Source organism: Copadichromis virginalis, linkage group LG13, assembly GCF_057382275.1.
Source record: "Copadichromis virginalis isolate Kocher_CV1m ecotype Utaka linkage group LG13, C_Virginalis_male_GT1.1, whole genome shotgun sequence".
Lineage (NCBI taxonomy): Eukaryota > Metazoa > Chordata > Actinopteri > Cichliformes > Cichlidae > Copadichromis > Copadichromis virginalis.
Genome location: NC_140630.1, coordinates 13723684 through 13748979, shown reverse-complemented (window position 1 = coordinate 13748979; position 25296 = coordinate 13723684). Strand labels below are relative to the sequence as shown.

Sequence of the window (25296 nt, the reverse complement as noted above, 5' to 3'; positions counted from 1 at the left end):
GGAGGTTAGAACCGAACATTTTACTACCTATTAAACACTTAAAGGTGGGAATTTACAACATGAATCAGCTCTTCTCAACACTAATGGCTTTATCGGTGTATTTTCTACAGATGGAGAAAGAGAGTCGTGACATTTCTTTTTGCCAAGGAAAAGGCCATACTCAGCAGGAGTTATCAAAGGCAAAAAGTAAAAAGTTCGAGTTAGCTATCTCTCTCTCTCTTTCTCTCTCTCTCTCTCCCCCTGGAGATACTCATGTTAAGCATAATTAAGCAGATTTGATTAGCATCAAGCCTGGCTTCCTCTCTTGACTTTTAATGAATGTAAATCTACCATCTACATCCTAAAGATTAATTTCTGCCAATTAAAAAACACAAGAGGGCTTATTCGAGAGAGGTGGGGGGGTTGGGAGGGAAAGAAGTGTTAAAGTCCTTTGAGTTGGAGTACAGTCAGAGTTTTATCCTCTTCCCCCTTGTCTTATGGTGAGATGGTCTCTGGAGATCTGTGTCTCTCTCTCCCTCTCGACCGAGATCATTATCAACACAATGTTCCGTGAAAGCCACTTTGAAAGGACTGCAAGCTCCATATGTAAATGATGGAAGTGTGTGTGTGTGTGTGTGTGTGTGTGTGTGTGTGTGTGTGTGTGTATAAGGAATCAGTTTGGGGTAAAGGGGTCAATTTGTCAAGCCAAGGTTACTGTCCCCTGTACGAGCTCTTGTACAGCCGCTTTGCATTTATAAGAGAGAGGAGGTGCAGCACAAATTACCTTTAAAAAAAAGTTATGCCTTTTTTTTTTAAGGCTACCCTGAGGTACCCCTGAGCAAGGTACCGTCCCTACACACTGCTCCCCGGGCGCCTGCTTAGTGCGCTGCCCACTGCTTCACTGAGTGAATGGGTCAAATGCAGAGAAAAACAAGTAATTTCCCCATGGGGATCAATAAAGTATCCATTATTATTATTATTATTATTATTATTAATAATTGATTTTTAAAACATTTTATGAATTTTTTTAATCCACCTGTGATAACACTATCAGATTCTACACCGGCGGGGTGGTATTTTTCCAAATATTTAATTTCATTGACAGATCTGCATAAATCTAAAATATGTATTTTTTCATCAGCGCAATTAGAAAAATAGACTGCCCATAAAAGTAAAATACTACCACTTCTACATATCTAATATTTGATATATTAGAATAAGGCGTTCAATACTTTATTTAAAGCACTCTGCTTGTCATAATCAGATTTTTAAAAGTCCCTCTGATATCCATAAAGACTAGTATTTGGGGATAACACAAACATTTTCTCTCAGAAAAAGAACTGCAGTCATTTACTTCTTTCCCCCCCGAGGATAAAATAATTATACCCAAATATGTTATAGGAAGATTACCCTAATATGGAGATTTAAATGTTATAAAGCTGGAGATTGCATTGCTACAGACATCAGAGGCGTTAATATTTAGGTGTCGTTTCGTTAGGCGTTCATAAATAGGCTTATCCAAAGTTTATGTGGGCTAATCTTTGCTCTCTCTCCCTCTCCTCTCTCTGATCGCGTCTCTCACTCTCTAAGAATAAGCCCAAGCTCCTCCTCTTTATGTTAATGTGACAGTAGCATCTCCAGCTCTGAGACAAGCCTCCGCTCATTCTGATTCAAGTATGTGATCTGTTTTTCCACACACGGACCCCGTCTACTCTTCTTTCATCCCCCTCTCTCCTCTTCGGCACGCTCCATGCGCAGTTCACACTCTCCAAAGTGTATGCGTGTGTTCGGCCAAGTTACTTTCTTAAATAGTTGACTTTGAAGTTTACTTATTCTCCAGTTCTTGGTCATGACCACTATGGCAACTCCTGCGCCTCCGGCTCTGCTGCCCGCAGCTCCACTCGGGCACCACCCGGCGCCAAGTTCCGTGTCTCCGGCCACAAACTCTCCGCCACCTGCGGCCACCTCCGCCGCTTCCTCCCCGGCTCCTCCGGTGGCGCACCCGGCGCTGCTTCACCAGTTCAGGGCGGACCTCTTACTGCCGAACGGGACCCCGTTAAAGAGCGGAGGAGCTCCGGTGTCCAGCAGCGCTAAGCCCGTGTACGCCACTGCGTCGCCCGTAGAGAGCACGCCGCAGAACAACGAGTGCAAACTGGTGGAGGTGAAAGGTGCCAAACTGGCGTCGTTCACGGTGAAAGACAAGGAGCTCATCTGTTTGCCTCAGGCTTTCGACGTGTTTCTCAAACACCTGGTCGGCGGGCTACACACCGTTTACACCAAGCTGAAACGGCTGGACATTACCCCGGTGGTGTGCAACGTGGAGCAGGTCCGGGTTCTTCGGGGGCTCGGGGCCATCCAGCCCGGGGTGAACCGGTGCAAACTTATCTCCAGGCAGGACTTTGAGACGCTTTACAACGACTGTACCAATGCAAGGTGAGGCAGGGGTCCGGGGAGAGGAGAGCGAGGGGAAGGTGGGGAGGGTGGCAGTGTGATGGAGGGTTACCCAGCTCATTATTGAGGGAGGGGGAGTGCAGCAGGTGGGGTTAGCAGATAGCTACAAATATATCAAATTTGGGGATCAAACAGTCAGCAGGTCATGAAAAGGATCACAAAAATCTACATAATAATATAAACGCCATTATTACTAATGACCTTGTGTTATTTTATATCTAATAGGGTATCTCTACACAGTGTGTCTGTTATGTTTCAGAACTTGCCTACAAATGATTCCACTAATTTAAAAGCAAACTCAGTTTCCTTAAAGCTGCTGCATGAGGAAAAATACATTTTCCATATGTTTATTTATTTATTTTAGCTTTTATTGGAGTTCGTGTTTGATTTGATAATAACTGACTTGGGTCCAGTTAACCCCTTTTCATTTGCCACAGCACTGCAGCTGCTGGGGCTGTTACTAATTACCATTTTTATGGATGATAAACACTGTGATGGTGATTATGGTGTTGGCGATAATGAATTTTAGTAATCCTTATGAGAAAAACACTCTTAAAAGTTTCTCATGTTATCTGGGAGTCTGATCTCTGGCGCTGACATGCACGCACGCACTACTTCCCTTTCTCTCTGACACACTCACACTTGCACACATTGAATGTGACACTGTCATTCTGAGAAATTGATTCTTCACAGAAATTAATTAATTTTCATTTGGCCCCAAGCGGCAGCTTAAATCAGAACAAGCTCACTCACTCACTCACTGATCCCTTTACTCTCTCCCTCCTTCTCTTTGCCTCCCTCGCTCCATCCCTCTCTCTCTCTCTCCCTTCTTAATAACTTGCTGTCTTATCATATCAACACTCTTTAGCCCTGAGCATCAGAACAGAGGAGATGATTAAATGAATTCTCGGTATTTATGATGCGATTATGTAAATTAGCCTGTTTTGCAGAACTCTGATGGTGACCAGCTACATGGGTCATCAATCCAGTGTGCAGCAGATATGTTTGGATAAAGGGGCTAAATTGGCTGGGATTTGTGGTTTCCTGGTGCCTCAGTCTGCTGTTGTGCAGACCACATGCTCATAACAGCATGAGTTTGAATCCAGAGCAGTGTGGATTAGTCTTAGTTTGGGGAATTTATATTGTTTGATGGTTAATCCTAGCTCCTTGGAGCATGAATGATCCAATTTACACCTGCCATTAAATGGAGATGGAGAATGCATCTAGATGTGCGCTGATAAATGCCAAAATACCGATTCTGCAATGTTTAAATTACTTTTTTCCCCCCAGTTCTTTAGATTTACTGTTTGTAGGTAAGATCATTCCAGTGTTTTGATATGCCCTCATTTTATTTCATCTTTAAGCCGTTTTTGGTTTTTAAGTCAAAGTGTGGGATTTAAGACAAGCTTTGACTTGTTGAGCAAGCCCAGAAAAAAAACTCCAAAAAGAAACATACTATTGTGAGAATCAGCTTCCAGCTTTACATGCGTGGATTAACACCTGCACTTAAGCATTTGCGGCCCTCCAACCAAGACAAAATCCAGATGCATCTTCTGGCTGCTTGGGGATTTCTTCTATGTCTGGTGTTAATGGGAACGATGTTATACAACCCCCGAAAAATACACATCCTCTGCCGTCTCTAATTATCCACACAACACTCAAACAGCCTTTACTTAATGAGATCTTAAAACATCACTCGTCTGAAATCTTCAAACGACTTCTGTGATTCTTTGTCTGAAGGCTTCAAGTGTGCTGCGGTAGCCATTAGTATCAGCTCCACCTGCATTAGAAGTTTCTAAGTAATCCCCAGCGTGGACGGATCGACATACAATAGCAGGTAAAAAGTGAAACTCACGATGGCTTTTGTTTAAAGATTTCTGACCAAAGCGAAAAGTTTCAAGAACATCTCAGAGATTTTGATGATGCAGCTTTCCGACCACGTCAAGGCTGACTGAGGTTCCTGTTACTGATTAAGACAGCCATCACTTATTATTTTCCAGTTCACTACAGTGAGACAGGCTTGAAAAAAATACCAGCCTTGTCTGATAGTTTAACATGACTAACAGAATGCTTTACATGGCTTTCATCCTGCTAGTTATTCTTTGGGCCGTTTGTTTATTCATTGGTCCTTTTTTTTTTAGATTAAAATGAAGTGGTTTTTTGAAGCAGTGTCCTCTGTTTACCGTTGTCTTTCCTTCTCCTCTTTGTCTCACTGTTAACTCCTGCTGTGCACACACACACACACACACACACTGACCACTGACTCATCAAACCATGAAGAAGGGCCGACTTCACCCTCACTCAAAGCCTAGTTATAATTCATGCATAGGTGACACACAAACACACTCTCTGTTAACACGCACACACAGAACTCACATGGTCACGCCTGTGTGTTTGCTGGCTTTGCTGCTAAATGACATTAGTTCCACAGTGAGAACATGGCGTGTAGGAGGCAACCTGATCCTCCATCCTTTTCTTTCTCCCTGACAAAGGAACAGTTTCATTCTCTGTTAGTAACACACATCAAATAGCTCGCTCAGGTCAAAGTGTGTGTGTGCATATAGTTTACAGATGCCCTATAAGTATTCATTATGCAGTGTCCATATATGCCTACCCTCCTGAATGTTACATAAAAGTAGTGTAACATGGCAAACTGATTACGTTAATAACAACACACTTGAATAGTAACACAGGATATATATTTATAAGTAATTGTATTTAAGGTTTGCAACTTATAATGCATTTTTATATTATTTCTATATATGCATTTTTTTTAACTTGGCACCTGATTTGGACCATGCAGATAGGTTTGTTTGCCCTCATATTTGCATTAAGATTCTTGCCTCCAACCCTGTAAAATGAGGTAAAAGTAATTGTGCAAAGGATTGGAAAATGACATTTAAAAAAAAACGAAACTTAATGGCAATTTTTCCAGAAAAAAGTCCATGTTACAGATAACAACTGGACAGATAGCAGTTTTCAGAGGACCTAATTTCTTCCAAAGAAATTGTCCCTATTAAAACTGCTGATAGTGTGTTATTTTTGATGAACCACAGTACCAAGGTCACATTTTCTTGGGAGATACTGCTGAAAGAGGCCCCTTTTTTTTCTAATAGCGTGAGCAAAATTCCATTTACCACAAATATATTTGGGTGGAAACAGAAATCCTTTTTTTGGGTAATTTTCAGCTGGCATTCACACGCTTTTCTTTGCAGCTCATGCAGCAGGGGCGTCAACAAAAGCAGAGTCAAATATATGAAGCAGGTGTTAATGTTACTCGAACTTAAATCAAACGACGAATGATGAATGAGACACAGTGGTATGTAGAGTACAACAAAAGCACCCTCTTTGTGTTTCTCGACTTGGCAGTGTCGAGCCAGTGTTTTTGTGTGTGTGTGTGTGTGTGCATGGGAAGGTGGACTTCTCAGAGCTGAGCCCCACTGCCATGCCATAACTCACTGTCAAAGTCAGCAGTGTTAGGATGAAGGGGCGGAGGGCTGTGTGTATGCCCATGTGTGTTCGAGTGTCTGTGTTAGGCTGGGGCGGTTAGCTCAACTTTAACCTCATCGCTCTTTTGATGTTTTATAGAGACGAGCACGATGAGATAGAGAGGGCCTCCATGTCTTCCACTGTGACAGGTTTTAATGGAGTACACATACTTTTCAAACGCACAGACACACTCAGTCTTGACACAGCTTTGACCCTGGAATGCGGGACAGGAATGTGAAGCGGTATCAGTTTAGGAGATCAGATTTTTTTGCCATGATCAAACGTCCTCAAAGTCGAGCCCCACTGTGTGTGTGCGTGCGCACGTCTGTCTGTGTGTGTGTGTTGTCCTGCCTGCTTCTTTCATGACATCATCACGCAGGCTTTCCTAATAACAATGGCGCAGAAAGCTTTTTCAGCCCTCGATTTGAGAGGAAGATCACAACATCAATCTTTCCCTGCCTTCTGTAACCACCAACATAAGTCTTCCTGCGTACAGCAGCGACATTATGATTTATCAAACCGGACCGTGACGGCGAATACAAACCCATGTGATAAACACAGATTGAAAGGATGGGAGCATGGGAGCTGTAAAGCGCCTCTAATATATTCAAAACAAAATCTTGTTTGAGCAAGTTCTCTTTTTTTTTTTCCCTCGCTCTCTCTCCCCACACATTCATATAAACACACACACACACAGCTGCTACCTATCACCACCTCAGTCCCTCCAAGCTAGTAGCTGTTCCACTGTTCCACTGTTTTGACTGTAACACTTCCTCTTCTTTCATTACTTTTCTCTTTCCCCTGTGTGTGTGTGTGTGTGTGTGTGTGTGTGTTAGCAAGGATAGAGATCTGTCATCTTTGTTGTGTTTTGTTTCTGTTCCACCTGCACTAAGCTCCAGCTGCCATGTTTGGCGTTTCATGTTTCAGGTAACACACACACACTAAGCTTGGAGGGCAGAACTCAATGTACAGAGCACCTTTATTTAAAAAAAACTGTGTGTGTGAGTGTGTGTGTGTGTGTGCATGTGTGGCCAGAGCGTTGGCATGAGGGAGGACGTCTGGGTGAGATTTTAATTAAAGTTTGAGACAAAGAGGTCATAAGCCATACACCCCCTCCTCTGCACACACACACACACTCACACACACCTTACACACACACACACACACACACACACACAATGAACTGTTTTCTCTCTCCCCCCTCCTCTCTCTCATTCCATCCCCTCAGCTTGATGACTTTTCCATGAAAGGCTTTTTCATTAATCCTACCTCAGGGAACCGGTGCTCTCCAACCACACACACACACACACACACACACACACACACACACACACCATGTACACACACACAAACACACTTGCATGCACAACACACACATAGACCTCCCTCCATGGGTCACTTTGATGTATCAACGCACTTGCAGACTAAACACAAAATTAGGTTTGAGTTCTTTATGCCCCCTAAAATGCAACATATACAAAGGCGCACACACACACACACACACACACACATACAAAACACACCCACCCATCAGCGCAGACACGCAGAGGCCATTAATTAGTGTGTGCAAATAAACAGTTGTAAGGGAAAGGGAAGCGGCTGCAGTAAAAACCAACCACGGTCTTTTGGTCTCTGTGTATTTTATTTCCCCCCACTGATGTTCACTACTGCGTTTGTGTGTGTTTGCGTGCATCTGTTTGTGTGTGTGTCTTCATTTAAGGTGTTTCAACATCAGTTGCGGTGGAACTGTTACTTTACCTTCAAACCTGAGACCTAAAAATACATTTCCTGCTTTTGTTAAGCCCAGTATGCTGCTCTATAAGGACTGCAAAAGAATATTGTTTGTAATTTGAATGCGCCCCCCACCTTCACAAAAACTGCACATACTCCCACACAAACACACGTGCATGCGCACACGCACACAAAACACATACTTACAACTTTATCCCACTCACACATCCCTGCTGTATGTCTTTCATGTCGTGTGCGTGGGTATGCGAATCTACCTGAGTGTGTCTGCATGCTTGTGTGCGTCTCACTGTCTGCGTGTGTGTGTGAGATAGTGTGAGATATCTGATGTCAGCTGTCACATCCCAGTCGGTCTGGGCCCATAATAAGAGACAATAATAACAACTCATTAAAACCGAGGGCAGGAACTGTGGAGCTCATCGGCTCATCAAATTAACCTTTGAACACTTCATACACACGCGCGCGCACTCACACAAACCCATACATGACCCCGCACATGCACACACTCACATTCCGATGTGCACGCACACGCACGCCCACACACACACTCACAATCTACCTGTTTTTCTCCCACAGTTAGTGACTACACAATCTTTCTCTCTGTCTTTTTGTCTCTCTCCGTCTCCCCCCTTCTCAGCCAGTGGGTGTGTCAACAGGGGATTGGTCCTTTCTGCTGTGTAATTGATGAATTATATGCAATATGCAAATGAGGCGCCATTAATCTCCTGACTGACAGCTTCGTTTATGGGGCCTTAATGACGGCTGGATTAGATTCTAATTAAAATCTGCTCAAAGACACCCCACGCTAGGAAGCTGCTGCTGCTAGTCTATCTCTCTCCTCCCCCCCCCCCCCCCTTTTTTTTTTTTTACTCTTTCCCACCTTTTCTTACAATTTCAAACTCTCCCTTTTATTCACCTTTTCCTCTCGCTTTACACTCCTTGTCTTGCATCAACTTTTCAACTGTTCTCTCTGTTTCTTCAGCGCTCGGTCACTCCGTCTTCATCTCCTCTTGTTCCCCTCGCTCTGTCTCGCACTTGCCCACAGACTCATGTTATGTCAGGTTGCTATGAAAGGAGATGAGGTACGCTGGTTGTCATTAAGCCTGATGTGGCCCGTGTCATTTCCCCTGTCAGGACATTCACACCGTTTAGTCAGAGCCAAAGTGATGCCTGACAGCTTTTCACATACTTCCTCTAAGATTGATTGAGCATGCCCGGCTCAATCAAACCGCACACCCGCGCACACAAGACAAGAATCCATGTGAATCTGCTTGTAGTCAGTGTTTATTGAGGAAAAATTGTGGCATGGCGGGGAAAGAGGACTGAATGAAGGAAGGATTGAAGGAAAGAGGAGGCGAGCAAACACATTTAATAAGCAAACAAATGAATGAGTAAGCTGAACAGTAATGAGGTGCTTTATTGATGCCATAGGGAAACTCGTTTTTTGCTTGCTCGTATCCACAGGGAGGTCAGATTTGCTGTACAGCAGCCTTCCTGGAACCGGTCGGGTTTCAGTGTTTTGCTTGTTGACACTTCAGCAGGATCAGAGGTTTACAGGCTGAAGGACACTTTCTTTAACCGGGCCACCCATCTCAGTCTCGGCATGAAAAAGTGACTAAGTGGGTAAAGTATTAAACTGCCTAATTATTAATGCATGCTTGTGTTTTCCGCCTGCAGTTCAAGGCCTGGACGACCGCCCAAGAGGCTGCAGAGTGCGACAGAGGGCGGGACTCACCACATGCTGTCTCACAGTGGTCTGATGCATGCTGGGATTATACCTCCTCCAGGTGACCACCCAGACCTACACACACACACAAACACATAAATCGAGCATATTTTCTGAAGAAACAATATCACAACAGTGCATGAGCACAGTAAACTATTATGACAGTGTGTGTCTTAAATTACCAGTATGGCATCATGTGTAGTGCAGGGCATGTTCTTAAAAGAGTATAGGAAAGAAGCAAGTTTTGTTTTACACATATCACAATAAATTTCTTATTAAATTTTGACTTTCACCTTGTTTAACTGGCTGTGATAGTTTAATAATCAATATTTTCAGGTTCTGGTATTTTGTGTTTTCTCAATAATTTTTTGTCTACAGTAAGCGACTCACAAACGATCCCGATGTGTGCCCTTAGTCGGCATATTGATGTAAAAAAGCTGCTGCACGTAGAAAAAAGATGATTTGTTTAAGCAGGACAATCAGAGGAGGAGTACATATGTAGTGCAGTCAAATAATCGTCAATAAAGACGAATGAACAGTTGGTCCAACCACCTGGTCTTTCAGGAACAGAAATAGAACAGAAATAGAAAGGAAGGCACATTTATTAATTTAAAAAAGTAAAAAAAATGTAATTACTGACACGTATGAAGTTGCAGTGCAATGTTTAAATGTGGGGAAAAAATTTGAATAAATGAAAATGCACTTATCAAAATAATATTTTATTTAATGTATATATATTAATTTGATTTTAATGCAAATAATATCTATAATCAGCTTTTTTAAGGTTTGTTCACATAGTTTCATGTATTTCAAGATTAACTATTTAATATGGTGAGAAAATTACTTTAGTATAGCTGTTACTTATAAAGACATTAACATTTAAGTAAACAAAACTAATATTAAAGTTTAATAATGGAAACATCTGTGATTGTATTCCATATTCAAGAAGTAAAGGAGAAAGCCTGTGTAATCACCCCTTTACACAATTTTTTCTGATGTCAGGGTTCACCAGACAAATCCCTCCTAGTGACACGTTGTTGCTTCAGACAAGAGTAGCGGTTAGCAAAGTTCAAAAACTGTTCTTGCTTCAGCTTTCAGAGTGAAAGCAGTGATCTGGCAGCCAGCTGAGTTACCCCATCAGTTTAAAAAAAAAAAAAAGAACAGGTTGCTTATGCAGAATGGGGCGGGTTTCACCGCTTTTCCAAGCAGACCCCCGTGATGGCACATTTTACCCCTCATCAATAGTATGAGGAGGTGGGGTTCGGGGAGGTGACCGCTGTGTTGATTAATAAAATTAGCATACGCACTGCTGACATATGAGAAACAACTCATAACTTGCAAGCTTGGTCTTTTTTTCTTGAATTATAAGTACAGCGTTCCCTGTTAAGCCCTCTGTTGAACTGGGTTAGAATCATAATCTCTAAAAGCTCTGAAACCTCTTTGAAATTCATTTTATAATTGAAGTGAGGATGTGTTTAGCTTGGTACTGTAAACCTTTAAGTTCTTATTGTGTAAAGGAGACTTTAAATCGTTATTTGTGCTTTTCAGTATGAGTTAGAATTTATGATCAATTTGAAGTGTTTGCACATCTGGCACTTAAACTTTTACAATCTGAAGCTGCATGTTACATTTATATTCTGACTTTCGATGAGCAGTCTGCTAAAGGCCATGGCGCTGCTTGTTTTAGTCACGGTTTTGTGTTTGAGTCCCTTTTGTAGTCTGTGTGTGTTTGTGTGTGTGTGTGTGTTGCAAAGAGAAAGGGAGAAAAGTAATTGTTGGCACCTCACCGCTCTCAAAGTTGCCCTTGGCTTTGTGCTCTTCACTGCAACCTGATCTTTTCATTCCCCGCCTCAAAAGAAGCCATTTTCTATTAGCCTCCGCTTCCTCTCACTGTTCAAAGGTGCTTGAGTGTGTATGTGTATTTGCGCGCGTGTGTGTGTGTGCGTTGTGTCTGCGCGAGCGTTCAAGAGCATCTTTCTCAGTGGGAAAAAAGAGTCTTTTTCCACCAAAGGAGAGGGCACGGCGGCAATGTCAGTGCTACTGATTAGAACTGGCCACATGAGAGGGGAGAAGGAGACAGAGAGAGGGAGGACATTTGAGCGTAAAAGGCAGGGGAAAATCTTTGATGTGATCCTCCTTAGTCTCTTTTTCTCGCCCTCGTGTACTCGCGCACACACACATGCAGCACAGTGGCTTATGTCCCGCTGTGATGCTGACATTTGAAAAGGTAACGTAAGGAGAGGGGATGGGAGGAGAGAAGGGGAGAGGGCAGGAGAGAGAAGAAGAGGAGACGAGAAGAAAAAGGAACGATTTTGTTGTGGCTGTCGACGTCTTCAGCTGTTCACCTCAGACACCCGCCGTCTGATGGGAGCGTAGAAAACCACTCAGCAGTTCAGTTTGTTGCAAATGTTTAGACGTATTGAAGACCAGGAAATTAAGACTTACGGTCTGTTTGTGTTTCCTCTGCCGTGTTTGCACAGTTGTGTGGTTTGTCTGAACTTTAATAATTCAACGTGTTTGACTGTGTTAGCACAAGACATATTTAATTTTCTATTTTACAGGGTGATCTGAGGGTCAAACTACCTTCTGGGGTTCAACGCACAAATTAAAACATGGCTCGCATTTTCTCACTCTCTATTACACATTATCCAAAAGTGCACAACCCCCATTAGAAAGTATCTTCACTTTTTGCCTTGTGCGTCTAATTCGTACCGATAACGAAGTTCTCTCTGGATGAAAGGTGGAGCTGCTGCTGCCGCTGCTGAGTGTTATCCTGTGCTCTGTGCTGTGGGATGTGATATCCCTGTGTGGGAGAGATGAATGTCTTGGCTTGTTCCTATCACTGCTGATTCCCTGGCAGACTAAATGGCCAGTGCAGCGGTGCAGTCAGAATGAATGTCTGGCCCCTGTCCTCCTATGACAACCTCCTGCCTACCTACTGCTCTAATCCTCCACCGGGGGCCATTGATCTGGCTCTTATTGATTCTTTTTCTTTCTTTCTTTCCCTCTTTTTCTTCATCTCTGCATCTGTCTCTGTCTCTCTCTCTTAGATCTCTCTGCCCTGGCCAAAAAGATCAAACTGGAGGCGATGGCCGGTTACCACAGCAACCAACAACATGGCGGGCGAAACGGAGAAAACGGCGACCACAACCCCGGACTGGGTGAGTCTCATCCTTTTTTTTTGGTACGTGCATATGTGAGTGTGTGAGTGTTATGTTAATCACGACCCGCATAACACTGTTGAACACATCTGTGATGCCAAGTCAATACAACTTGAGCAGCTGTGTTTATGAACCAGGCTGATTAAAACCAGGATGTGACATCACCTCTGCAGCCTGTATGTTTCCTTTGAGAGACAGTAGAAAAACAAACAACAGCAGCAAGATCTTGAGATGAAATGCAAAAAAGGATATCTGGGTGAGGTAATCCAAACAAATATATAAACACATCTATATAAATTACTGCTTCTGTGGTGTTTTTTCCCAGCTTGTAATAATTGACTATAAGGCTGAATTTTCTCCAGCTTGGATTAGTTTGCATATTTGTGGTACTCAATAAGATTCAGGAATCATTTCCTGAAAAACGCAGTTGGTCATCTGCTCTGTGGCCTCAAAACATTGCCGGCAAGTCATTAGTACTTATTAGTCATCCCAATGAGAGAGTGTCGACTCAGACCAGCTTTGTTAGTCACACTTGTTTGCCATAAGGAGAGAAATTAAATCAGGATTTTTCTGGAAAAAGTCTTGCCTTTCAGAGCTGACAAAGGAGTGTGCTCTCATTTACAGTTTGCCCCTGGAAAGCAAAGAATCACCTTCTCATTTTTTTTTTAATCGAATCCCTGTTGGCTGCTCATTACATGTTCAGATATTCTCCTATTTTAGTCATATGTTAGAAAAACCCGCTCCCTTCACAGTGCCCATCCCTGGCTTTGCAGCGAGGGAGAGCAGCCAGCAGATCTGGAGCATCGGTGCACGGTAGTAAGCACACGGGGATGATAGAGAGATGAATAAGATGAGAGGCTGAAGCCAAATCAATAGTCTTCTCTCTAATTCACTATCCTGAATGCAAACGACAAACGCTGGACAATCGATGGCGGGACGGGCACAAGCACGCGCGTGTGCGCACACACACAACCCCCCCCCCCCCCCCACACACACACACACACTCACACACTGTTATCGACAGGTTAAAGCGACATCAGTGTGTTTAGACAGATGACTGGGCTTATGGAGGTCTGTGTGGAATATGCTATCAGCCAGACACACAAACACACACACACTTAACATGTGGAGCACAGCACAAGGCTTTAGGACAGAAATGTCCTAAAAAATGTCCTTACAGTTAAATCACTGTATGTTTAAACCCATTATTACCTTTTTCTTTTTTTTTTTGCTTTGTGTGTACGGTGCTTGTGTCTGTAAACAATCCCAACATTAAGCATTGTTTACCATTGCATACACTCACTTACAACTGCCTGCATCTGTGCACAGTTAGATGGCATGGTTACCACCAGCCATTATAAACCTGTAAAGCTTAATCACTGTTAATGATAGAGTCAAGTGGAAACACACACACTCTCTCACACACACACACACAAACAGCACAGGCATACATACACACATAAGCACAATGTGTTTTTTCCATACCGCCACCCACTGCCTTATGGGAAGGATAGGCCCCTACCAGAGCTTTAACCACTACAAAGGCAATCTCAGATTACACACACGCACACACTCACAAATGCTGAGTGTGACACCTTATGGGCTGGGGAAGAGCAGGGAGCAGCCATTTCTGCATTTAACAAGATCTTCTGGGAAATTTACAGTAACTGTGTGTTTACAGTAATGGTTTGTTTGGATAAACAAGAGAGGCACTTTGACTTTTGATGTTTTTAATGAAACATAAGAGAAAGTGATGGGAGGGCAGAGAGAGTGGAGAGGGGGGGATAAAACAGAGTTAGGATGAGGGATAGAAAAATGAAATTTATGGAGGCAGGTGGGATTGGAGTTGGGGTTGAGGGGGGTGACAAAAGTGGAGCGCTGGTTTCAAACCAAGGCTTAATATTTAGAGTTGGCTCATAGTTGATTGTTGGAGCATCTGGTTATTCAGCTCCATTCAGAAAGATCTTTTGTTTGGATTGGTTTCTGCTTTGGGCAAGTGAGAGACTAATCTGCCAAATGCACAAAGCACTGCACATATGTCCAGCGAGCCCAACTCATAAAGTCAACACCTCGCCCTTTATTTCTTAGTTTGCCTTTTCCCCTTCTTTCATTCTCTCCCTTTTTCTTTCTTCCCTTTTCTCTCTTTATTTGTTCTATTTCATCTCTCTTCTTTGGATAGCCTTTTTTTTGTTTCCATGCACTCGTTCTATTATTTGTGACAATTGTGCGGAATAGAGTCCAAGATTTTTTCCTTTGTGTTTATAATTACCCAGCGTGCATTGCTGGCCCAGCACCAGGACTGCCATCAGCTTCTTTTGTTCCACTTCCTCCCTGTGTTTCTTTTGTTTTTGTTTTTCCTTTTATTAAATGATAAATATTTATGTCATTTTCTACCCCTCCCCCCCAACAGGATTGTTTGCTTCATGAATAGAAGGACTGCAACAACCCACTAGGGTGCTGTGGAGAGGAAGGATTTTCTTTAAAGATAGTGGATGCTTGTCTTAAAGAGAAGAGCGCGAACGACAGATTGGCCGAGATAATAGGAGTTTAGTTTCAACTGCTGAAAACGTGTTAATTTATGGTAAAGAACACCGGGGTGCTAACAGAAAAGTTATGTGTTCTTCCCTTGACTCCAGCAGGGCTGAATTTGTAGGTTTCTTAGCGCTCAGAAAAAATCTCGAGGCCATCAAAGCCTTTGAGAAACAGCCGTGTCTTCCTCTACTCTGTTGCCTTTTCTTCCTTTCGACATTTTTTTCACGCACATTTTCAAGTTGTGATTTAGAAGCAGAGCAGTCATCCAGGTAATACAACAAAGAGGAATGACGCTGGTTTTCAGATTTATTTCTTGTCATGAGAGATGCTGTGCATTTTCAGTTCAGTAAATGACATTGGGCCGAACAGAGGAAAGCCTTTTAAGATGTGATGGGTAAAAAAAATAAAACAAACACAGCTGAAGGTAAAACGAAAGAAGCCCCACATTTATGACGAGCCAGCCTGGTCTGACTTATGAAAACCAACTGACTGTCTTACTCCATCTTGTTCTCCTTCTTTTTTTATTCTTTTCTACTCCAGTTCTTGAGCAGTTGCCCTTCATGATGATGTCACATCCTCTGATCCCTGCCAGCCTGGCGCCAGCCTCCGTTTCCATGGCGATGGGCCAGATGAACCGACAGAGCATGCTGGCCAGCATGGCCAACGTGGCGCATCTCCACGCCAACCCCCCTGCCAGGGCTCCCACCTCCGTCATTAAGGTGAACTCAGAGGCCCATCAGCCCGGTGGATCTGACCACGAGCCAGTAATCGCCTGAGTCCGCGTGATGCTCAGGGAAGAAATCAGAGTTTAAGATTTACATCGAAATGTTGTTTCAAAACAAAACATTTGCTAAAACAAATTTCTCCCAACGTTTAACATCCAAAGAACTAGTTCTCATCTCTACATCTTCTAAATGATTCAATCTCTCTATCCTTTACGTGCAAAATTAGGAATCAAGTTATGGATCGCTACCAGAATATAATTAGTCGTTTCTTGGCTTCAGGTCAATCCAATATCTATTTATGCATTTTTCAGATGTGCTGCATACCAACAGAAAATGCAATCCTCTTCGCCAAGTTGATGACTTTGCTTAAAAATAAACCGCTATGTATAATTAAAGAAATTGAACCTGTTAAAATAAATTAGTTTGAAGAGACACATAAAACACATCAAATTAACAAATCACTCAGTTTTCCCAGTGTCTCATCTCATAATGTTATTAAGTATGGTTTTGATGATTGGTTAGGATGGCTTAAAAGACCTGAAAGTAGATTTCTGGATTCTCGTTTTTGTAAAGTTTGATTTTTGTGAGCTTTGTGTGTCTTTTTATTATCCATAATTTCAGTTGAAATTGTGTGCCACTTTGGTGCTTCTTAGGAGCGAATGCGTGACAGCCCCTCCCCGTCTCCCTCACTGGAGGAAGCTCAGCTGTCGTCCAATCACAGCAGCAGTGTGTCAAGTTCACCATCTCACACAGAACGCACTGCAGAAACTACACGTATGTACTCACTTGTGTACGCATAGTATTGTGGCAGGTTCAATCTGTTCAAAAATACATACATATATATATTATTTATATTTTATTTTCTTAGCTATAACAGGAGCTATAAGTCCGTTAATAACCTTTTTGCGTTGTATGTTTTCTCTCCAGATCCGCTCCATGACGGCCTGTCGTCAAGTCACAGTGTGTTGGGTCATTCTCCTGGTTTGGTGCAGGGGGGCAGAGATACAGATGGGACTTCAGTGGAATACAACAAGGAGAACAAGAGGAGCCACTCTGACAGAGGTAAGACAGTCAGCGCTTGAAGTTCCAAAATCTTAAAGAGTGTGTGTTGACCTCACTGCAAAGGTCAATTTATAACTGCTTTCTGAGAATATATTGTATAGTTAGTCATTAGTCATTTAATAATGCTTACTGATTATTTCTCAGACAGATGAATTGCCTTTGAAACAGGTCTGTCAATGCAGAACAGCAAGCATTCAGTTTCCTTGCAGTTCACCTTCATCCACAGCACATTGTTATTTAAAGGCAATTTAAACACCTCCGTCACCTATCTGAGAGTTTCTCATTAATTATTTATTTTTAAAGAAAGAGGGTTCAACAAGAAAGAAATCAGTATATCAGTAACAGGTCAATGAGCATTCTCTCCACTTTCTCTCCTTCTTGCTGTCAGTGGCCCCCAGGCTCCCTGCGGGGAGCAAAGACAAATAATTCTGCAAAACAGGACTCCATTAGACCAGGAAGCGGTGTTACATTAGCGAGCCATTTGCTAGGCCGCGGTCTAACGAGCCAGGCGGCCTCCCGCGCTCTCAGCTGGACCTCATCTGCATAACGACTGCCTCCCTGTCGTTAGGGCCTGCGTTGCCACGGCGCTGCAACGTCAGTTGTTTGGTTCTCTCTGTCAGGGAGGTTTGCATTAGCTTAATGAGGACTGCTCAAGGACAAACAGTCAGCAGAAATCTACTGCGAGAGAAAAAGAGAGAGAGACTGTTTGTATGCGAGTTTGTACGTGTGTGCGTGCATGTAAATGTATTCTAATACGGAATCGCATTATTCAGTAATTGAATCTAAAAATCACAAAGGCCTCCCAGGTACGGTTTCTGATGCTGTCAGGTGTCTGACAGTATTGACAAAGCAGCGAGGGCACCAACAACGTGAGCGCCATGCATCACACGTTGCATTTATGTGATTGATTTTCAATTGATTTTCCTGCATGCAAATGAAACGCATGTGCATTTACTGGATTGCAAACTTTTGTGCTTGACCTAGAACATCACAGGATAGGCTTTATCGTGGATTGAGCAGAGTTTCAAAGAGCACTTCAGCGCTGTCATTCTGTCAATCCATTGTATGATAATCTGCGAGTGTGTGTATGCGAGTCCGTTTTTGGCTGTGTGTGCTGTTTTACTGGTCTTTGAACAACGTATCCATGCAGCAAAGATCAGAGGCCATCCCTGACACCTCACTCCCATTAACCAAACATCAGCAAAATTTTATTCTCTCACTGTCTCTCTCTTTCGCTCCCCCCACTCCCCCTTTTTTCCCTCTTCCGCTGACTGGCAGTCTTCACGTGGTGAAGTTCATTAGCCCTGGGGACGGGTGGGAGAAGAGTAAGAGAGACAGGGTGGGGTGGGGGGAAGAAGTTGGGAGAAAAGAGAAAAACAGACAGTGACCTTGGTTAGAGAGATGGGTAAATGATCAAACAAGCTGGCAGCTGTGTCTGTGTGTATGTGTATGCCAGACCTGTGTGCGAGTGTGAGGTAAAGTAGGCGTAAAACTGTAACTCAATAAAGGATCAGTCACATCCAAGGAGCCTGGGGAGCCCACGCTGCTGACTGCGCACTTCAGCAGCTTCGAATATGTGTGTGTGTGCGTCTGTATGAGAGCCACAGGAGTGTAGTTGGATGCCCTCCGCTGAGCTCGCCAGCACCTGCTAATTACCTTTCTCTACAGAGCAATGCTTTTAGCAAGAAAGAGGGAGAAAGGGGAGGGGGGGGGGGGGGTATTGCTTCTCATCTGTGAAACACCTTGAATGTGACAGTTGCCAAGACGTGAGGCCGAGGCAGTGTGGGGAAGGTGGGTGGATTTGGAGCAGAAGATGCTGTGGTCAGCTAAGTGGAGAAAACACTGTCATTTGTCACAGACAGAGAAAACTGCCAGATATCACATCGCACGTTCACACTCGTCTCTGCTCCAATAACTGCCGAACTCCCAGGACGTCTTCGTCCTCGGCGGCTCTGAAGACAGTAGACGCATAAACTGAGCAACTGCCTGATGCAAGGGGGAAAAAAAACATGCAGGAAATGGCTAATCTTCATCTCCCTCTCTGTCACGAATAGGGTACACGCAGTTCTCAGGTTTACAAACAGATGGTCATCCATAATGCAGGTTCTTAGCTGGTTTTATGGGAGATATCAAGCTGTGGTGCATTATCAATAGGCAGACTGCCATCTAATAAAGGGTAACCACATTTTTAAAACCCCAAACCAGGACGTTTGTGCATGTGTGCACGAACTTGCACGCAGTAATTAGTGTAAACACCTATTTGCTGTTGGGCTTGATGTGTTTACAAGAAATTAAGTAAATTATATTAGTAAGCTAGAAATTTCTGTGCTTTGATTACATATTGTCGCAAGAATGAAGATCTTTTTTGCTGATTTTAAACAAACATTAACCAAGATATACTATACTAATAGGATTGAAGCACACACTTGATAAAAGAGACAGTTGTAAGACAAATTACTAACACAGTAAGTATTGTCAAATATGCATACCACTTTTCAAAGGTTTGCACTTTTGGAAGGAGAATAGATGTTAAAAAAACAAAAAAACAAACAGTGCCTAGACCACAAAATACATTTGGAAGCTCAAGAAAATCGAATCGATTTTTATACGTGTACATTATTTAAATCACTCCTTCTTTGCAGGAGGCTTTCAGCTGAAGTGTTTTGCTTTTATAATCTATATGAAATACGCTTTGTCAACTTGTATTTAAAATTATCAACTATCAAGATCCACTTTCTAGCTTTTTCCAGAGCTCTCTATTGTCTCTTAGTGGATGAAGAATATATTAGAGTAAATGACGTACCAGTTATCATGATAAATATAAATGTGTAAATTGAAAGTCTCATACACTTATAGCCTTATCTTTGTTTTCTCAAAGTGGTATTTACCACGGTCAGTAATTTACTTTTCTTGCTCTAATAATTTTGTTATTGATCCTTACTTCACATAATGAAGTGATGGCACCCCTGTGTGTGATTCCTTAAGAGTCTGCGTGAAGGTGAAAGCCATGGGCTCACTGTGGTAAACTGATTCAGTCAGATGTGCATCAGCCTTACAGACTAGACATCAAACTGTCTCTCTTGCCTCCAGATAACACCTCCTTGGCCGCTGAGACGACCAGGGAGAGCTGTGATAGACAAGTCTACCAGAAACCCCCATCAAGCAGGGAGGGCTGTGAGAGGGTTTCTTACCCGGCAGGACAGAAGCTCCCAGCAGGTCTTCACCACACTCCCTTCATCTTCCCGGAAGGCTTGTCCTCCATAGAGACCCTGCTCACGAACATCCAGGTGAGGCTCTGCCGGGCTTTATTGTTATTATTATATCCCAAGATGAATAGGAAGAGAGATGAGCCACTCTTTGGGATTTCCTGAAATGGTAAATAGTAGACATTTAGGATATGCAGTAATTCAGATGGGCGTGTGCTGACCTGCTTCTCAGATTATACATCTTTGTTATAGTATAGTCACAATGAAAGCCCTCTCTGGTTGGGTTTTCACAGGGAGAAAATAAATAACCCATCTGACCCTGAAGTGATGGCAGTTAAAAGACCAGCATTTTTTCCCCACTCGGTAATCCTAACCGAATGTGATGACAGACAAAGATTTGCCCCTAAAAAAGATTAATTGTGATTGTTATACTTTTACAATTAGGAGACTTTTTATGTTAACATGAAATGTTCAGAAACACCGTCTTTTTCAATTTGTATTAGTAAGGTTCAGCTGGTAAAGGGTTTACTTTTTTAATGTTGGTGTAACCTGTTGCTGTGTGTCTGTGTGTCTCCAAGCAGGGTCTACTGAGAGTTGCCATAGAGAATGCCAGGGCGCAGGAGAAGCAGGACCAGCTGGAGAGGACAGAGTTGAAGATGGAGCTGGTCCGAGAGCGGGAGCTCAGAGAGACCTTGGAGAGACAGCTTAGCATGGAACAGAAAAACAGAGGTAGGCTGCTCCACATACAGATGAGTTAGAAACAAATGTCAGTGCTAACTCGAGATTTTGTCTCTGGAAATTATTCTAGTTGGCAAGTGTTGATTGGAGTGTTACATTTGGCCCTCGTGAATTTATTAACTCTGGCACGGTGTGGATTTTACTGTCGAAACACTGACAAAATCGGCCGTGCAGCTAAACAAGAGTGGTCTAATCCACTTGTAAAGCTGACAGGACGTCCATTATCGGGAAAATCAGATAAGGAAGTGAGGACCCCTACTGTATATTACCCCTCAAGGCATCTGCAGAGGTGAATTAGACTAAAGTTGGCAGTCTGCTACAAACTAAATCAAGTTTGGCAAGTTTACAAAAGCTGTCGTATACGGCACGGTCAGACAAAATTCCAATCAAGGACAGTTTGGTTGATGAGGACACACCAGGTGGGGAAGCATGCAACTTGTGGTGGAAAATGACCACAAAACACAAAAACTGAAAGAGCCGCGTGATGTTGCTTACCTGTTGCAGGGGTTTTTGAGCAAATGCAGAGTTTGCTATACTTTAATAGCATGTTGACCTCACTTACTAAGGTCAAAGTGCCATCAGAGCTTTTGTTGCAAATATCCACCAAGGTCAGAAAGCATCCAACACTGCATGCAAGTCAAGCATTAAAAAAAGCACCTAAATATTTTGATTGCAAAGTTTGAACTTTTCTGACATCCTTTCACACTCTTGGCCGTCTGCTTGTTCCTTTCTTCCTCTTCTTTTTTAAGTTCTTATCCAGAAGCGCCTGAAGAAGGAAAAGAGGAGTAAAAGGAGACTACAGGAGGCCCTGGAGGAGGAGGTGAAACTCCGTGATCAGGCAGAGCACAGTCTCCTGCACACTGCCAACACACACACAGGTACAGAAATGGTTTTGACTCAGAATTTATTTAAGTGACTAAATCCTTCGTAATTCTTCTTTTCATATCTAATATTGCCCAAGCCTTCACTACAGTGTAGCCTTGACTGTTCATTAGCCTCTAATTAAGTGTCCTTATTAATTAATGGCCAAGCTACAGGCCATCAATCATCAGCAGCCCCTCCCCACACAGAGCCTGTGACCCAGGACTCGGATGGGAACAACCACGATGACAGCAGGGTGGACACTAAGGCAACAGTACAAGGTACAAGTGTCCAGATAACGAAGGCAGCTTTCTCAGTATGTAGAGGTGAAAACAGGCGTCACATTGTGATTAAAAAAATTGTGGAAAAAATCCTGCACAAAAGCTGTCACTGCTGTAATGTTCTGCCACCAAAAGACAACTTAAATGTGATTAATACAGGAAATGCAAACAGAAATGCACTAAACTTAAAACTTTAAACAAGTGGGGACTAATTGATTTAATATTAATGGCTAAAAACTGACGTAATGTTCCCAAAAAATACATATACGTAGTGGCAGGAATTTATTTAGCAGCTATCGACCAAGCTGGGGAAGGAGATTTCTTTATTTCACCTACTCACTGCTTTTGATGCTTAACTGACCGGTCTACTGGAAGAGTTTTCAAAGATTTCACAGGGAGACCACTCCTGAGAAATTGAACAAAATGAAATGAAGCATGAGACAGTTTTCTGAGGTTGCCGGTTTAATGGAGACAGGCATTTAATATATTTATTTTGCCACCTTTATTGTCTTCATAGATTAATGAGAAAATCCCACATGTAACATCTTAAACAGACAGAAAAAGAAATGGCCATGATCTCTAGCTCGGCCTCATCAAAAGAGTGCATGGTTTCAGCCCACCTCTGCTCCGCGCTGTGCCAAGACCGCCATACCAAACAGCGTGCTTGTTCAAAAGCAATTTTTAATTGAATGTCAGTGAAGCAAGAAGAGAACTGGCCACTAATTAATGGCTGTCTTAATTGTCCTCATGACGAGTTTGTTTGGACATCATTTGCATAATTAACACCCAGTAATAAATCATTTAAAGGGGAATTGTCTGTCAGACAGCAGGGCAGGATGTGCTTCCTTTGTGCCAGGAAGTTTTATCGCCAAAAATGGAGATCAGCGGCAGAAAAACACTTTCAACTGAGCCTTAATAATGTTCTTTTGTTAATGATCTTTGCTTGTGGCTCTATAGGACCTTCTCGATATTGAAATTAGTGAATGAATTGGATCCAGCACCGTGCCTTTTACTGTTAGAATAATGCTTGTCTCCCCTGAAATTGACAAATGTTATTGTGCTGAAATTTTATTCATTATCGTTTTTATTGTTTCAGAGGGGAGAGTGTTTCTGCAAACCACTGGGATGTACTGAAGAGGATGGATGGATGGATGGATGGATGGATGGATGGATGGATGGATGGATGGATGGATGGACGGACGGATGGATGGATGGACAGAGTAATGAAATTTCTTCATTCATGGGAAATACAATCGACAGGCATGCTCAGTCGCGCAGTGGCATCTCCACATCCCCAAGAGGACCCCTTCCTACATTTTCAAGAGTGACATTTGAACTTTCTCATTGTTCTCTTGTTTAATTTATTGCATTTATCACCAAATTCTAGTGGGAAAAGTACTGATGTTGTGTTTGACTGTGTTTCTTTCAATCAAGGTTTTTAGATCCTAGACGAAAATGACCATAGTTGTTTTTTTGTCAGTGCTGTTTATCTCGACACAAGTGATCGATATAACTTGTAACAGAGTTGTGTACATATATATAGTCATCATTTTTGTTATCGCTATCAGGAAGAAAAAAAAAACTCATAATGGCATGTTGTACAGTCAGGAAATGACTTGTATTGTGTATGTTATGCAGTAGTGCAGTTTGACAATACAAACAATACAAATCCTTTTTATTAAATTGTGTCACTGTTTCTTTCTTTATTTTACTAGTGTAGTCTCTGATGACATTTTTCATTTTGTTTGTCTTCATTTCTAATTTATGGATTTATATTAAACTTTTTGTAAAAAGTTGCCTGAGTGGAGGAAGAGATGGTCCATGTGTATTATGCATTGTGAGGGTATGGAGAGGGACGTGGCATTGATTCTTGCTCCATCCTTAAAACCTTCCACGCAAGTATTGATGGCAAAGAGCAGGGTCATAACTGACAGGCTGATTAATGACACATGTTGAAAAGACACAATAGTTCTCATTAAGAATGGATCATTTTGAGTCAACAATTAGTAGTTGGCACCTTTTTTTTGTTAAGAACTTGACAACAACTTGTGGAAGAAAATAGTACACTTGTGGCTATTTATGGTCTTAGTATTTATGCAGGAGACAGAACCCTGCAAAATCAAACTAATCAAAAGGATTTTTTTTAATTGAACTCCTGTAAAGTCTTATAAGATAAATCCAGTGTAGCTTTCAAAAAAAGTGTGTGCCTACTTACAGGTATAAGATATATTTGGCTTATAAAATGAGGTCAGAGCAGTGAAACCAAAGTGTGTGTGTGTGGTTTAAGAAGTGTTGTTTTACTGATGCAGATGTTAAAAGCATGGATATATAATATATTAAGAGGCATTACAGATCAAAAGTGCTGGCAGTTTAGAGACTTTAGAAGCAGTTGCCTTGAAGACATACTCAGGAACTCGGCTCAGGAGGAATATTAAGTTTTCTAAAATCCCAAACAATACATTTCTCATTGCTCTGAAACCATTTGTTGTGCCAAAAAGAAAAGGAATCTTTGCACTCAGCCAGGCTTTGCTCATGTAACCTTGTCTAAATGTGCAGTGTGCCATTTCCTGGACACAGGCAGATAAGCTGTGATGCAGGACGAAAACAATACCTCTGTTATAAGCAATTCTTCCTGAATACAGAATGGCTGACAAGTGAATAGCAATGATTCACATAAATGAATGTATGAATGAGTCATCAGCTTTTCAGATGACCACCTCAGAGGCTGTCTTGACTAAAAAGGTTTGTGACTTCATTCAGCAGCGCACTACTCTTTCACACTCCCTTGTATCTCTCTCTGTCTCTCTGACACACACACACACATCCCTCACAATTCACCGAGTGGCATTGTCCTGCCAAGAGATGTGTAATGGAAAAGATAAATGGAGGATAAAGCTAAGGTGACAGGACCGAGCATGCATGTGTATATGTGTATTTGCATGTGCGTGTGTGTGTGTGTGTGTGTGTATGTGTGCCTGCATGTGTGCACTGCACAACAGACCAGCAAACCATCTGCTCATCTCCTCTTAATGAACAAAGCAAACAGCAGGAGTCAAGGCTGTCTCCAAATCTGGAGTCTCTTTATTGGTAAGCACACACAAACATATACATACACACATCTCTGTGCTGTTTAATCTGATTATCTTTGATTGAGAACAGGGGCAAAGCAACCTTTTTAGACCTCACTCCTACATCAGTGACAGAGAAGGTCTGAAACACAATTAGCAAGCTGTTACTGAGCTCTGCTTTGCAGTCACATCTGACCACAGGCAGCCAAATAGACCTAATGGGTGGGAACTAACCAATGGGAACTAACACAACTGCATCTGTTGATGA

The 25296-nt window shown here is 42.4% G+C and overlaps 1 protein-coding gene and 1 long non-coding RNA gene across 4 annotated transcripts; one reads left to right on the top strand and one right to left on the bottom strand.

The window, feature by feature from the left end:
- The first annotated feature begins 1629 nt into the window (after nt 1-1629).
- dachc (dachshund c) lies at nt 1630-23643 on the top strand. Of its 3 annotated transcripts, none has more exons than XM_085477415.1 (11): nt 1630-2412; nt 9346-9455; nt 12445-12555; nt 15628-15806; nt 16466-16586; nt 16740-16874; nt 19965-20161; nt 20662-20809; nt 21568-21696; nt 21850-21960; nt 23057-23643. In XM_085477415.1, exons 1-11 carry the CDS (start codon nt 1829-1831, stop codon nt 23092-23094), a joined length of 1863 nt encoding a protein of 620 aa, XP_085333541.1. In that variant the 5' UTR covers nt 1630-1828; the 3' UTR covers nt 23095-23643. The 3 variants fall into 3 exon arrangements, with proteins under 3 accessions (XP_085333541.1, XP_085333542.1, XP_085333540.1); XM_085477416.1 differs by having other exon boundaries at nt 20659-20809; nt 21889-21960; XM_085477414.1 differs by having other exon boundaries at nt 20659-20809.
- LOC146695334 (uncharacterized) lies at nt 15381-16769 on the bottom strand. Its single transcript, XR_014923568.1, has 2 exons — nt 16712-16769; nt 15381-15875 (listed from the first exon to the last, which is right to left on the bottom strand). It is a non-coding gene; the product is annotated as an uncharacterized LOC146695334 (long non-coding RNA).
- Nucleotides 23644-25296: the final 1653 nt, after the last annotated feature.

Coding starts and splice junctions, on each gene's coding strand:
- dachc (XM_085477414.1), top strand. CDS start 1,829: ATGACCACTATGGCAACTCCTGCGCCTCCGGCTCTGCTGCCCGCAGCT. Junction 2,413..9,345: donor AACGACTGTACCAATGCAAG/GTGAGGCAGGGG, acceptor TTCCGCCTGCAG/TTCAAGGCCTGGACGACCGC. Junction 16,875..19,964: donor GAGGAGCCACTCTGACAGAG/GTAAGACAGTCA, acceptor TCTTGCCTCCAG/ATAACACCTCCTTGGCCGCT.